Source organism: Rhincodon typus, chromosome 16, assembly GCF_021869965.1.
Source record: "Rhincodon typus isolate 14 chromosome 16, sRhiTyp1.1, whole genome shotgun sequence".
In the NCBI taxonomy this organism is placed as follows: Eukaryota; Metazoa; Chordata; class Chondrichthyes; order Orectolobiformes; family Rhincodontidae; genus Rhincodon; species Rhincodon typus.
The window spans coordinates 37,986,064-37,999,683 of NC_063347.1; the positions used below are offsets into that span (position 1 = coordinate 37,986,064).

Here is a 13,620-nt window from a genome sequence, read left to right on the forward strand (position 1 = left end):
CTGCAGAACATTCAGGAACATGTGGGGCAAGGGGATAAGAACACATGCCTGGGAACCACCCCCACAGCGCAAACTCAACTTAGATCAGCAGCACGACACCAATCACCTGGACAGAGAGATCCGCACTAGCCTGCAAGATCCAACTTCATGGTAGAGAGCCAGCTCTACATTGGAGAGGAAGGAGATTCTGATGGCCCAGCATAAACACATAGAACATAGTGGGTAATATCCTCTCTCAGCTGAATAAAGCTAGAAAACGAGTAAATATTATGGGAATTTGGGAAAAGCTCACATGGTGTATTTAATGCAGAAGATTTTAGTACTGAATTCTGCATCCCTTTATCTGCACCATAGACAACAGCACCTGGTAAAATGTTTTTAATACATAAACTCCTCAAAGTGTCCAAGGCAAAGACAACACCCCCACCTTGTGACCTGGACTTTAGATATTTGGACTTTTGTTCATTGCCTATACTTTTTCACTTACGCTATCTGTGTCAAACTGTCTATCTTAATCGTGAATCAGTGTACGTTTTATTTGTACTTTTAAAGGAATATCGTTTAAGTTACAATAGGTCCGTGATCCTTCACCTTCTCCCTTTATTAAACCTGTATGGTAAAGAACAGTTAGTTTCTGTTAATAATGAAATCTGATATGAATTGCTTCAGTCCTGAAAAGCAGTCAGTCAGGCAATTTGGTCACCATGGTGATCTAACTGGGTACTTGCATATTTTGTGGAACAGTGGAGCACACAGTTATATTGTGACAATGACAAAAAGAGTGCTGATTGGTTGGTAAATGGGCTCTGGCTGAAGAATTGCTGGGGTCAATGCATCAGAGAACAGTTGTCTCCAAGCTTTTGTTGAATTAAAAAAAGTGCAAAACCTGGATGTGCTGTATCTAAAAGTCAAATGTATTCACGAGCAGGGCCCTGCCCTCCGCTGAGTTGAATCATCGTTTTTAAATATAAACAAACATTTGTAGGTTAACATTCTCTCTGGAAAAGTCTTGACCAATTAGAATCCACATGAGAGCCAATCAAAATCCTTCACCTCATGCACTATAAGTTGTTGCTTTCTTTGGAATGTGGCATTCTTGCATGTTTTGATCAGTGCAAGATGAAAAAATGTCATCAGCATGTTTCTTTCAACAGCAGTATATTCAACTTCTGTACCAACAGGTGATTAATCCTTTAGAATCTATTGTTTTCCACATACGCTTCCTTCAGTACAATACAGAATATTTGAGGCAGCATGCAAGAGAACGTCAGGTAGGCCTTTACTCAGTAAAACTGTATGCAGCCACCAAGTACAACAGGAGACCAATTTCCACATGCAAAAGAATCTTGAGTAATTCAGGCTCAGATGGTGCAAATAGTTAGGAAGACTTTAGATGTGTAGCATTACATTTGAAAATGCAAACTTAGCTGCTAAGAAGCGCCAGTCACACTAACTCACAAACATCAACTCCCTTAACTTCTAGTTTGTGTTTCTCTCAACAGCATTTGAGACTAGCTGTGAAAAACAGAAAACCACAACACAAAGCACTGGTGCATTTTACATGACAACACTGACATTTTGCTTAATGGGAAAAAGTTATAGCAGTTAACATTGCCAGATATCTTGGAGTTGTTCTACAGCAACATATGATTAGGATTCTCACAGAAATACAATAGGCAGCCAACACTTTGAAAGATGAGAACATTGGGGAACTTAAGAAGTTGAGGCATATTTAAGCAGTCATTTTTACTCATTTTGGTAAAAGAAGGCATCTTCCTGCACGGAAGCCAGATTTGTAAAAAGAAGTACTTTTTGTATTATTCTTGAGAATCTTGCAGTAGCTTGAGTATTTAACAGTAATAACACATCATTCTGCAGGCCCTCCATTTTTGAACAAAAGTGGAAAAAAAGGACTTATGTTTATATTTTTCCAGAAATTATTACAGTGAAGGAAATTAACATATAGCATTCAGGATTTTAAAACAATGTCGCTATTTATAGAAATACAATATTAGTTGATCTTTTCTGCCCATCCAACTTCAAAAGTATCAATCCACTGATTCTGTGATATCAATGTAAAATAATGTTTCTTCCTCACCTGGCAAAATTACCACAATATAGTCATCAGCCAATATCAAAACCATCTCCATGGACTGCTCTGATTTTGTGGAAGCTCAGCAGAAGCCACACAAATTTGGCACAAGTTAACAAGCATTTCAAAATCTTATGCCAAATATTTGCCCAATTTTTCAAACCAGAATGATGTCTGATATTATGTAGTCAATGTGACAGGCAGGATATATAGAAGCAGTAAGAAAAAAGATGACTAATAAAGTGCATGTGGTTTCCAGCCAATTCTTACAATGCAACACAATATTCACTTTACTTAATATATTGTCACTTGTACCTGGGTACAGTGAAAAGTGGATATGTCGCCAGGTACAAAATGCAATTTGTTAAAATGTTGCACATCTTTCTGACCTCAAAGACATCCACAGAGACATATCCTAATTAGATTTCAAAATATTTAATGATTTCAATAGAGAATATATTAGAAAGTGATTGTTGGTGCATAAGGAAATTAATTCATTTTAGGCTGAGGCATTGTAGTAATTCCCACAGAGATTGATACCTATTTTAAAAAAAAGGAAGTTTCAGTTGATAAGACTTTTATTGTAACGAAGAATAAAAATACCATTGACTGAACTCTTTACATGCTACTTATAGTTTAAACCCCCACAAAACAGAACATACCATTATTTATTTTGCACAATCAAAACACACACTTCATAGATTTACTCTACACTCCTCTTTAAGTCAACATTCCAAGGTGATTCTTCACTTGCAAGGGTTTATTTCAATCCTTTTCCTTTCTCAACCCGAGAACTTCTAATCTGAGGGCTGTCTTGCACAATGCAGTTTGTCCCCTGAAGATTCTTCCTTTCAAACAGTCTAGGTGAATCTTTCAGCTTATTTTAACTCTTTTCAATTCAAGCCCGAGCTCCCATCTGCATTCCTGCATGGTGAACCACAGCATCAGTTGCTCTCTTTTGCTCCCTCCCAGATCCTTGCTGACTACATGCATCTGAGAGTTTCAAATTTTTTTCTTAGAAACCTTTCCCCTCTCAAAGTCATCTGCAAGGCAGTATCAATCTTATGGCTCCAGTATCCAGTCAGAAAGGCTGATGAGCTATGCTTGAGACCCCAACTCTCTTTACTCTGAGAAATAAATGGACATTTAAACAGCAACCCTTTACAACTTTCTCTTCTGGGAATTTGGAGACTCAACAGTATATTCAACTTAACACAGGTTGCTGTCAACATCTCCAAGCATGAATATCTTGCACTTTCCTCTGAGTCTTTTTAATATCTAGCAATCAAACCACACAAGGATTGTTGTCAGGCAAACTTCAGGACAGGTCATATTTTGTTGTTTTTATTCACAGGATGTGGGCATCACTGGCTGGGCCAGCATTTATTGGCAATTTCTAATTGCCCAGTGGGCAATTAAGAGTCAACCACATTGCAGTGGGTCTGGAGCCAAGTACGCCAGACCAGGTAAGGGTGACTCTGTTTCCATCTCTAAAGAACATTAGTGAACCAGGTGGGTTTTTCTGACAATTGGCAATGGTTTAATGGTCAATTCCAGATTTTGATTGAACCCATTCTGGGATTTTAACCCTGATCCTCAGAACATTACCTGGGTCTTTGGATTAATTGCTTAGCATAATAGCACTAGTCCATCACCTCCCCTAAATGATTCCCTTCACATTTTATATTAAAGATACAGTTCTGAAACAAAATGATCTTAGAAACTTTAGAATTCGAACAATGTATAGTGTCTGCTACACCCTCTGCCTGATAATCAATTCCAATGAGGATGATTGAATTTCAAAGTCATTATCTCTAATATGGACCCTCTATTCAATAATTTCCCACAATATTTGTGAAACTATCATTGGATGAAAAGATCATTTGGTGTTACAATAAAGATAAGTGCCCCTTCTATTTTAAAAGTGCTGTTCATAGGCATTTAAGTTTGTTTTAGTGCGAAGAATGTTTTGATAGCAGCTGGCAATGATATGTCATTTCTTGAGAAGATGAGTGAATACTCAAATATTTTCAAATGCCTTTGTCATTTCAGCCTTTCTAGTTTTCAAAGGTACTATGGAAATGAAAGTTCCTTCTTTTACCTTTTACTTGATTGAATCCATGTATTGACCTACAGTCATAGCTTCATTTAAAGTAGTGTTACAGATCTACATTTTCAACACCATTTTTTTTTTTTTTTTTTTTTTACTTGTAATCGTTTATTATCTTACCTCAACCATGTTTTATAGTCTTTTAACTTAATTCCCTTATCTGTGGAATAATAATCATCATCCATCGCCAAATCACCACCAATACATCGACAATTCCACAATAACCAGAACTGAGCACAACTGTGTGCTCGGACCAGTGCATTATACAGTCTAAATACAACTTGTTCCATCTTGCAAGATACGAGTCAGCACTCTTATTTGCCTCATTGATAACTGCTCTGTTATTTTTGGAGGCAAATAAAGTATCTTCAATAACAAAAGCAGAAATTGCTGGAGAAACTCATCACAACTGGCAGCATCTGCGGAGAGAAAGCAGAATTAATGTTTCGGGTCCAATGATCTCTCTTCAGAGCTCATCTCCAATGTTAGTCCGATTTTACTTTACCAATTGAAACCCTCATTCATGACTCATCACATCCAGGTTTATTTCAATACTCATCTGGCTATCCTCCCACATTTCTAGCTCCATAAATTTCAGCTTTTTGGGAAATAATAGTGTCGTGGTCATGTCACTGGAGTACTGTCTCAGAATCATGGGCTAATGTTTTCATGGTATGGGTTTGGATCCAAGCTGTGACAGATGGTGAAATTTAATAAATGTTTGGAGTTAAAAATAAAACTAGCCTAATGGCAACCATATAACCAACACAGTTGATTGACATAAAAACCCATCTGGTTCACAAATGCACTTTAGGGCAGGAATTCTGTGTCCTTATCTGGTTTGGCTACATGCAACTCCAAATCCACAGCAACTGGTTGATCTTATCTGCCCACTGGGCAAACTGGGATAGGCAACACGTGTTGGCCTTGCCAGTGGTACCCACATCCCATGAACACATTTTTAGAACAGTTCATTCAAAATCCTACTGCCCATCTCACACCCAGTTCTCTGTTCATAGCTATGAAGTGTCTTCTAAACATTCAAAACTTCAAATATAATATACTCACCCTCCTATTCAAAACTTTCTCTCCTGATTTATGTAACATTTTTCAACATTCCAACCTCTGTGCTTCTTTGACACTGGTCTTGTACATCCAAAAGTGCTCACAACACAATTAGTCTAATAAAAACTGAAAGAACTGCGGGTGCTGTAAATCAGGAACAAAAACAGAAGTTGCTGGAAAAGTTCAGCAGGTCTGGCAGCATCTGTGAAGAAAAAATCAGAGTCAATGTTTCGGGTCTGATGACCCTTCCTCACAACACTACATTAACCAATCAGTTTAATGTAGTGTTCAAAAGGAGGAATAGTTAATAAGATCTAAGATATGGGAACGCTGCATTTCAAGATGCTAAGACAGAGACTGCCAGAGAAAATTGAACAAAACTATTAATGGGCAAGATAATCAATAGGAGATAAGTAAGAGGCAATGGCCTAGTAGTATTAATCGCTGGACTGTTAATACAGAGACCCGGATAACATTCTGGGGACCCGGGTTTGAATCCCGCCAGGGCAGATGGTGGAATTTGAATTCAATAAAATATCTGGAATTAAGAATCTAATGATGACCACGAAGCCATTGCTGATTGTCATAAAACCCACCTGGTTCACTAATGTCCTTCAGGGAAGGAAACTGCCATCCTTACCTGGTCTGGCCTACCTGTGACTCCAGACGCATAGCAATGTGGTTGACTCTGAACTGCCCTCTGGGCAATTAGGGATGGGCAATAAATGCTGCCCAGTCAGCGACATCCTCATCCTGTTAATGAATATATGAATAAATAATAAAACAACAAATTCATAAAATGGAACCAGTCAGTATTCCTAAGGGGCAACAGCTCTACTAGCCAAAATGATGGCCACAAATGAATATATGAATTAGGGGCAGACATGGGCTATTTAGGCCCTTGAACCTGCTCCACTATTCATTAAGATCATGGTCAATCTGTCTATGGTTTCAGCTCTCCTTTCCGTGTGCCTGCATACCCTTTGATTATCTATCTATTCTGTCTAAAAATCTACCTAATGCATCAAATGAATCATCTTCCACTGCTCTCTGGCAGAGATAACTCTAAAAAGTAATGACCCTTAGGGAAAAAAAATCTCTATATCTCACTCTTAAATTGGATACTTCTAACTTTAAAACTGTTGTCCCATGGGTTAAATTATCCCGCACAGGAAAACGTTCTTTTAGCACCATCTTGTCAAGTCCCCGAAGAATTTTACAGTTTCAATAAGATTACCTTAATTTTTTTAAACTCCAATGAGTACAAGCCCAACCTTTCCTCATAGGCTAACCCCTTATTCCTAGGATAACTAATGATGTAAGGGATAGCATATAAGCAAAAAGAAATGGCATAAAAAAGAGAAAAAGTCAGATCGTCACAATGGGCAAGATGTAAATAACAGCAAAGGATGCCAAAGAAGAAAGCAAGAATTAAAAAAATGGGAGCACAAAATGGAAATTGAAAATGATTATCAAAACCAATCCAAAAAGATGATCTGGACTAATGTGAGTACCGTGAAAACTAATAATGATGACAATGTCAGTAAAAAGGTACAGGGTTAGACAGAAACAGCAGCAGAACAGGATTTATTGCTGACAAGCTGGTAGAAGCACAAGGAATCAAATGACCTCCTTGTGTGCATATCAATGTTAGGGTGAAGTTCTGAACATTTTATTTCTTTATTTTTCTAATTTACTCCTATGACTATAATGCTGGACAATTTATTTCTTTACTTTTTTAACTTATTTTTGTTTTCTAAGTATCTGTACTTGCGTACTTTCGTACCCAAGATGGCACTGTAATGCAACGACTTTTAAATTTTTCACTGTGCTCATTTGAGTACACGTGACAATAAAGCTAAAACTATTTCATTCATTCAGGCTCAGTCTACTTATCCCCTATCTCTGCTAGTAGCTCTGGTCAAATTAAGCTTGGTAAAGACATCTATACCACTGCAAACAATACAGTAATGTTTTAATTAAAATTTTGTCAAGGTGTTTTCGGATGTCAACATATGCCATGTCATTCTGCTATCTGCAATCCACATCAAATGTCAGCACCTTCAACAGAGAAGGGAAGAAAGACCAAATTGAAAAAACTTAATCCTTTTGATGACAACAGGTGGCAGATATGTGGACAGATCTTTTTGTTTTCTCCAATAAACACAAGAGGAAACAACTCAGATGTTTTTAATTACTGAACATCATTTGATCACAACATGAAGCTCCAAATATCAGGGAACTTTAAGGAAGGGGTACTGAAGCATTCACATATCACAATATGCTTTCTCTTGAGAACTTAAACACATTTACTTTTCAGACACATCCATATCATTGAAATATTTTATTCATATTCGGAAGACATCTGATGCTACAAAAGGTAGCCACAGGAACAATTTATATTAACTTGCTTGCACTGATATACTTGGTTTCACAATTGTTTAAAGAACTGTAAACATGAAAAAGGCCATAGAAGAATGAAACAAACATGTTTGGGCAGTCATGTTCTAGCATGATAAAAATCAGTTTTATAAAAAGAAAATAATTGTTGAAACAGAAGAGGAATTATTAAAAATCTGAGTTAAGAAAGATTATTTATCCACGAGAATAATTAATATATTCACCTGCTACATTCTATGCATGCCCAGACTAAGCTGGCTGCAAGTTGACTTCCTTAGCAATATTGAAGATTAAGGCTTTTAAGACAGCACCAATGTGATTAGGTCTGTGGCTGGACAAGCAATGGTGCTGTTTTAATCAATTTGAAGATTAAGGCAAAGGCTAAGCTCCTTCTTGCAGTAAATGAAGGTTACAAAGATGTTCAAAAAACATTTTGTACCATTAGAATATTCAAGCTTCAAAATTCTTAAAAAAAACACTTAGTTTTTCACAAAAATTTCACATTAAGCAATGATATTAGCATGCAAGGGCTTTCTGGAGTAAGCAAATAATTCCACAATTTTGTAAAAATGTGTCATGTACAAACTTTTCTATAAATCCATCCCTGAAGATTGTTTGAATGTATTGAAAATTATTTATGTTCGTTCAATCATTGTGTGAGATACAAATAGAAAATTTATCATTCTAAAATTAGTGGAAACATGTGATTGGGGGATACAGTATAAAGAATGATCATTAATGTGTAATGTCCTTCATTCTGTTATTTTGGGACCATGCTGGCAACTGCCTTCTGAGCTGCATCTTCCAGATTGCTGGCAGAAGTGATTGGCAGTCCACTCTCATCCAAGATGCGCTTGGCTTCATTAACATTGGTTCCTAGAAACAGAAAGGGAACAAAGGATGTTGGATAATAATAGGTAATAATTAAACAACATGCTCGCATCCCTTGGAAAACAGTAGGTTTTGCAGATTAAAATAATGCCCTGACAAGAAATTCACTTTATGCAAGGCAAACAAAATATTGTTAATTTGTTAAAATGCTGAAAAGAAACTGCTGCAAGTGCTTTTCCATCATACTTTGCAAAATGAGTTTGGATGCAGATTCATACTGTAGTGACCCATCTCCTCCTTGGAAGCAAAAACACACCAAATCTAAATTGGGACTGGGGAGCAAGCTGTCTGCAACACCTAGATCCTGGGTTTCAAAAACATGGCCCCCAGTAAATTTCTACCTTATAACCATTATTTTCTGATTCAAAAGTAAAATACTGCAGATGTTGGAAAGGTGAACTATAAACAGAAAGTGCTAGAAATAATAAGCAAGTCAGGTATGATCTGGAAAGGGGGAAACAGTGTTAATGGGTGGAATTTAATCCAGACAACAGGAATCTCACTGGCTGAATGAAATGCTGGTGAGAGTCCAGCAGCGGTTCTTTTGGGGAAGGCCTGCTACATCTCCAAGAACAAAGCTGTGAACTATTAAATGTCTTGTAATTTAACCTCTCCTGTTTTCCATCCTATCACAGACCCCACCATTTTTCTTTCTCCTGACCTTCCCTCTGTGCTTGTTCAAAACATATTACATTATTAACTTGGCCCAGTTCTGTTCGAAGTCCATCAACCTGAAACACTGGATGAAAATTAATGACTACCTTCAAAGTGAGTTTGAAGGCAAGAGTGGGGAGTGGAGTTGAATGGGGACCCTTGCTTATGTGCCAATTAAGTTGGGATGGTAAGGTTCGTGGATAGCCTTCCTTCCCCAATACCAATTACACAAAACAGACGTTAAACAAATTTTAATCTCAACTCATTACAAACCAGAATGGAGTATGCATTTCTATCAAGAAAAGTCCCATTATTAAATAATATAGTTCTAATATATTGCTATCTCACATATGCAAAGCTAACCTGTGCAACCTCATATGGAAACCTTTAAATAAGTACCACAATTTATCTTAGGTTAAAATAAGGTTGGTCTTCAATGAATATCTGCTGCATGTTAATGACATAGAAAACCCCATCTGTAAAATGAACTTGATGCATCATCAACAATAAAATGACATGTTTTGTTTAACCACCATGATTTGGAAAATATACTCCAACTTTGAGTACAAATACCAAATTGTACACCAAAGGATAATTACTGTTCAAAATATGAACAGCAAAAGAAAAATACACCTGTAAATCATGAAAGACATTTCTAGAATAAAACTATTCCACTTTTGTCAAAGTCTCAAGTGGCTCACAAAAGACAAATACACACTTGGATAAGGTACAGTTAATCAATGGAGAAGTCAATTGTCAATCACAGCTCTCAGTCTAGCATTTTTTGAGAAAAGAAGCAGGCTTACTGAAACAACTTAGATTTAGTATTTAGGCTGACATTCTGACTACCTGCTTCACTGCAATAAATTGTCACGACTTTGGAATAATTGTTTGAATGTGAGAAATACAACAAAGCCATGTGTTGGAGGGTTTTCAAAGCTTCATTCATGCAGAACACTGAAGCTTGAATAAACTGGCTTCTGGGGAAAGGAAATTATGGTTAAAACAAGCCAAAGGAAGAGGCAAAAGGAACTTCAAAGTTTTGGAAAACTAAAAAGGTTTCACAGTTTTAACCATTTGTTACAATCATGTGTAGAAATATTTTGGTAACATATTTTTAATTACAATGCAACTGATTTTGTTTTTTTTTTCATATTTAATTTCATAAGCAGGAAAAGAAATCATTAACATTCACAATTCTGGTCCAAAGGCTCTTGTCATCTGATGTGCTTTTGCTATTGACCTTTGTTCTTGCGTTGGACTTTTTTTTACAAGAAGAATTTCCACTTAGTATTGCTGTTGGGCAAAAAGATCAACCTCACTTCAAAGAAAAACCTCTGCATTGAAAACTGTCAGAGAAACTAGTGTATTTTTCGGTGTGTCCTCATTGCTGTCATGTTCTGAGAATTTTAGAGCTGTTTTCTGAATGTTTACAAATGAAACCACAACACTTCAATATGAGATAATTTCTTAAAGACAACCAAGTTCTTTTTGCAGAATTTTGGACTTAAAGCTTCTGTATAAATTTGTTCAGATCAGGGAATGAAGCACACTCCACTGCTCTAGGCTATTAATATACTCTGGTCATTATCCAGCTAGCTCCTTCCAGACAAGTTGCATATTAATAACATTCCATGTAATGTTTCTAATGGTATCAAAGCTGATATCATTGTGATCCGGATTGCTTGAAAGTCATACTGATATGGGAGTGACAATGGGCAGCAGACTATGTTACTATATCTGGGGTCATTCCATTGGAGTCAGAAAATTAGATTACTAAACCATGATCGTATTTGATATTAAACCAGGATTTACATCAAATTTACCTAACATTAAAATCTCAAAGCATGATTAACCAACATATAAAGATAAGAACAAAATTGAATTTTCCATTGTTGAAAGTAAATGTGGGTTAGGTAGCCACTAATATGACACTCGTTGCCAAAATAACTTTATCTATCCTGCTCCAATCAACTCATTAAGAGCTAATAGGCAAATCTCAGGCAAGCCTCTCAGCCTATAGCAGGTCTCAACGCTGGTGCTTTTGGTCACTAGAGCTGCCAGCTAATTGGAGGCCGGCAGTTCTGGGTCCTGAAGACTGGTTGGTTGAAGCCTACTCTTTGGGCAATTTAGCAGCGAGATGGCAACTTTTTTTTTCTTTCGGTCATGGCGAGAGTAAGGTGGAAGTAAAGGTAGATGGAGGCAATTGGAACCCTAGCTTGTAACCCATGAGGCAGGTCATCCCAATTTCCAGTGGGCAATCCAGTTACTTATCTCGCCTGCCAGGAAGACACATAATAAGGGAACGGTTGAGTTGAATCCCTTTAATGGCCATTAGTTAACCACGTAAGGGGCATAATTTATGTGTATCTGTGTGTTTGTGTGTCATGACAGGGCCAACTTGTTTAATTATTTCTCCCTCCTCCCCCTCTAAGGAGGGGATAACATCCTGAGACGGTGTTCTGTGAAAGAGAAAATGCCTTGTGTTGCCCAATCCATGCAAACCATCTATTGTGATGAAATGTGCAAGATTCAATGTTAGAACCTATGGAAGAATTATGTAAATGGTCAGGCCAAGAAAAATGCAGAAAACCATATGAGTAAGAAATAAAATGGTGAGTATTAATTCAAATAAATTTTATATATGACAACAGCACTTTTTATTATGTTAGGATGTCATAAACATTCTGCAAGTATTGATCAACCTCTGAAATAGTGACATTGTTGTAAGGTTGGAAAGATGGCAGCCAAATGACACATTGAAAAGTCCCACAAACAGTACTGAAATAATGAGCAGACAACGTGGGGATGTAGTCTGTGGAATAAATATTCATCATGATGCAAACAGATCCCCTACCCTGCCTCAAATGAGCCACAGAATCTTTTAAAAAAAAACCCAAAAGAACTGCGGATGTTGGAAATCAATCGTTTACATCTGCGTATGAAGGCTTTTGTTGAATGTGTCATCTGAATGTTAGCACCTCTGAAATGCAGCACTGACCAGTACTGCACTGAAGTGTCAGACTATGTTTCAGTCTCTGGAACAGCACTTGAACCCATAGGCTTCTAAATGAGAAGAGTGAATGCAACTGCAGAGTCAAGGCTAATACTAGTGAAATGTGACATTTTGATACAGAAGGGATGATGGCAAATAGATATAGACATAAAGAAGTTTCTTTAAAAACAAATTATTTTATGGCACACAATGCATAAGGGTAAAAAAGACATTCTATAAAATTTAATGTCAATCCAATCATTACTAACAATAACCTGTTTATTGTATGCAAGTAAGTATGTTATGCAAAAAAAAATTATTGATACAGATTTGCCAATCCTTATCAACTGTACTGATGCTAATTTTTTTGCTTATCATGCAATCTAGACTTTTTGTTTCTGGGTCTTTATTTCTCTAGTTGATAGCTTTATAGCTTAAATACAGCTGGACTAACAGGTGGAGAAAGAGACTGAAGATCAAACCTTTGAGTCTTTTAAGACTTGCGTTCAGAGAATACACCGCTATGTATTACATCAACAGAACCGCACTGGGCGTATCAATGACTCAGGAGGTTTGTTGATCTCCACCGGTATTGAATCGTCAAGTGCAATCTTTCTATGCGTGACAAGTAGTGGGCCTTTTAGCCACAACTGGAAACCTATTCAATCTTCTTTAAAGAAAATGGCAATGTGATCACTTTGAAAAGGTTTTAACCCAGTTTGTTGCACAGTCATTAATCTGATGAATTGGAGAGGGAGGTGAGATTTGGCTTGAGGAAACAAGATGGAAAGTCAGGTTTATAAAGTAAAATTGTGAAGATTCTAGAGGGGACCGAAAGAGAAGGAAACAGAAAGACAGTCAGAGAAAAGCATTGATACTAATTATACATACTACAGACTCATATTTGAAGTTGTGCCTGGAAGAAATTGAAGATCCTGATAGACCTGAGCATTCCTTCACGCTGAATAAACACAATACACTAGGCCTTGATGTTTTTCTGTTCCTGAATGAACAACCCCCTATACGTGGATGTCATAGCAGTAAACCCATGATCAAACATGCGTAAAACTAGCAGAATTTCAATATTTACATCCTTCCCAACAAGTGGCACAATTAGACAGTGCCTGCTGAGCTGACAATCGTTCAGACCAGCAATATAAAGAGGACCAAAACACAGCAATTAATAATGCAAGCATAAAAATACACACATTCATTTATTTATAGACTTGTCACATCACTCAAAAACATCTCATAGTAATATGAATCTAACGAATTATCCTACAACAATTTTGCGTAAAGGTGGAGCAAGCTCATATAAACTAAACTGAACTGAATTTCTGGTTTAACAAGGTGTAGAGCTGGATGAACACAGCAGGCCAAGCAGCATCAAAGGAGCAGGAAGGCTGACGTTTC

General features: G+C 37.0%; 1 protein-coding gene across 1 annotated transcript in view; it reads right to left on the reverse strand.

Annotated features, from left to right (window-relative positions):
• Positions 1–7,596: 7,596 nt before the first annotated feature.
• suclg2 (succinate-CoA ligase GDP-forming subunit beta) overlaps positions 7,597–13,620 on the reverse strand; it is a 186,672-nt gene continuing 180,648 nt past the window's right edge. The window contains exon 5 of the mRNA XM_048606735.1: positions 7,597–8,543. Within this exon, the coding sequence (XP_048462692.1) occupies positions 8,428–8,543 (116 nt within the window). The 3' untranslated portion in view covers positions 7,597–8,427. The remainder of the gene's footprint in view (positions 8,544–13,620) is intronic.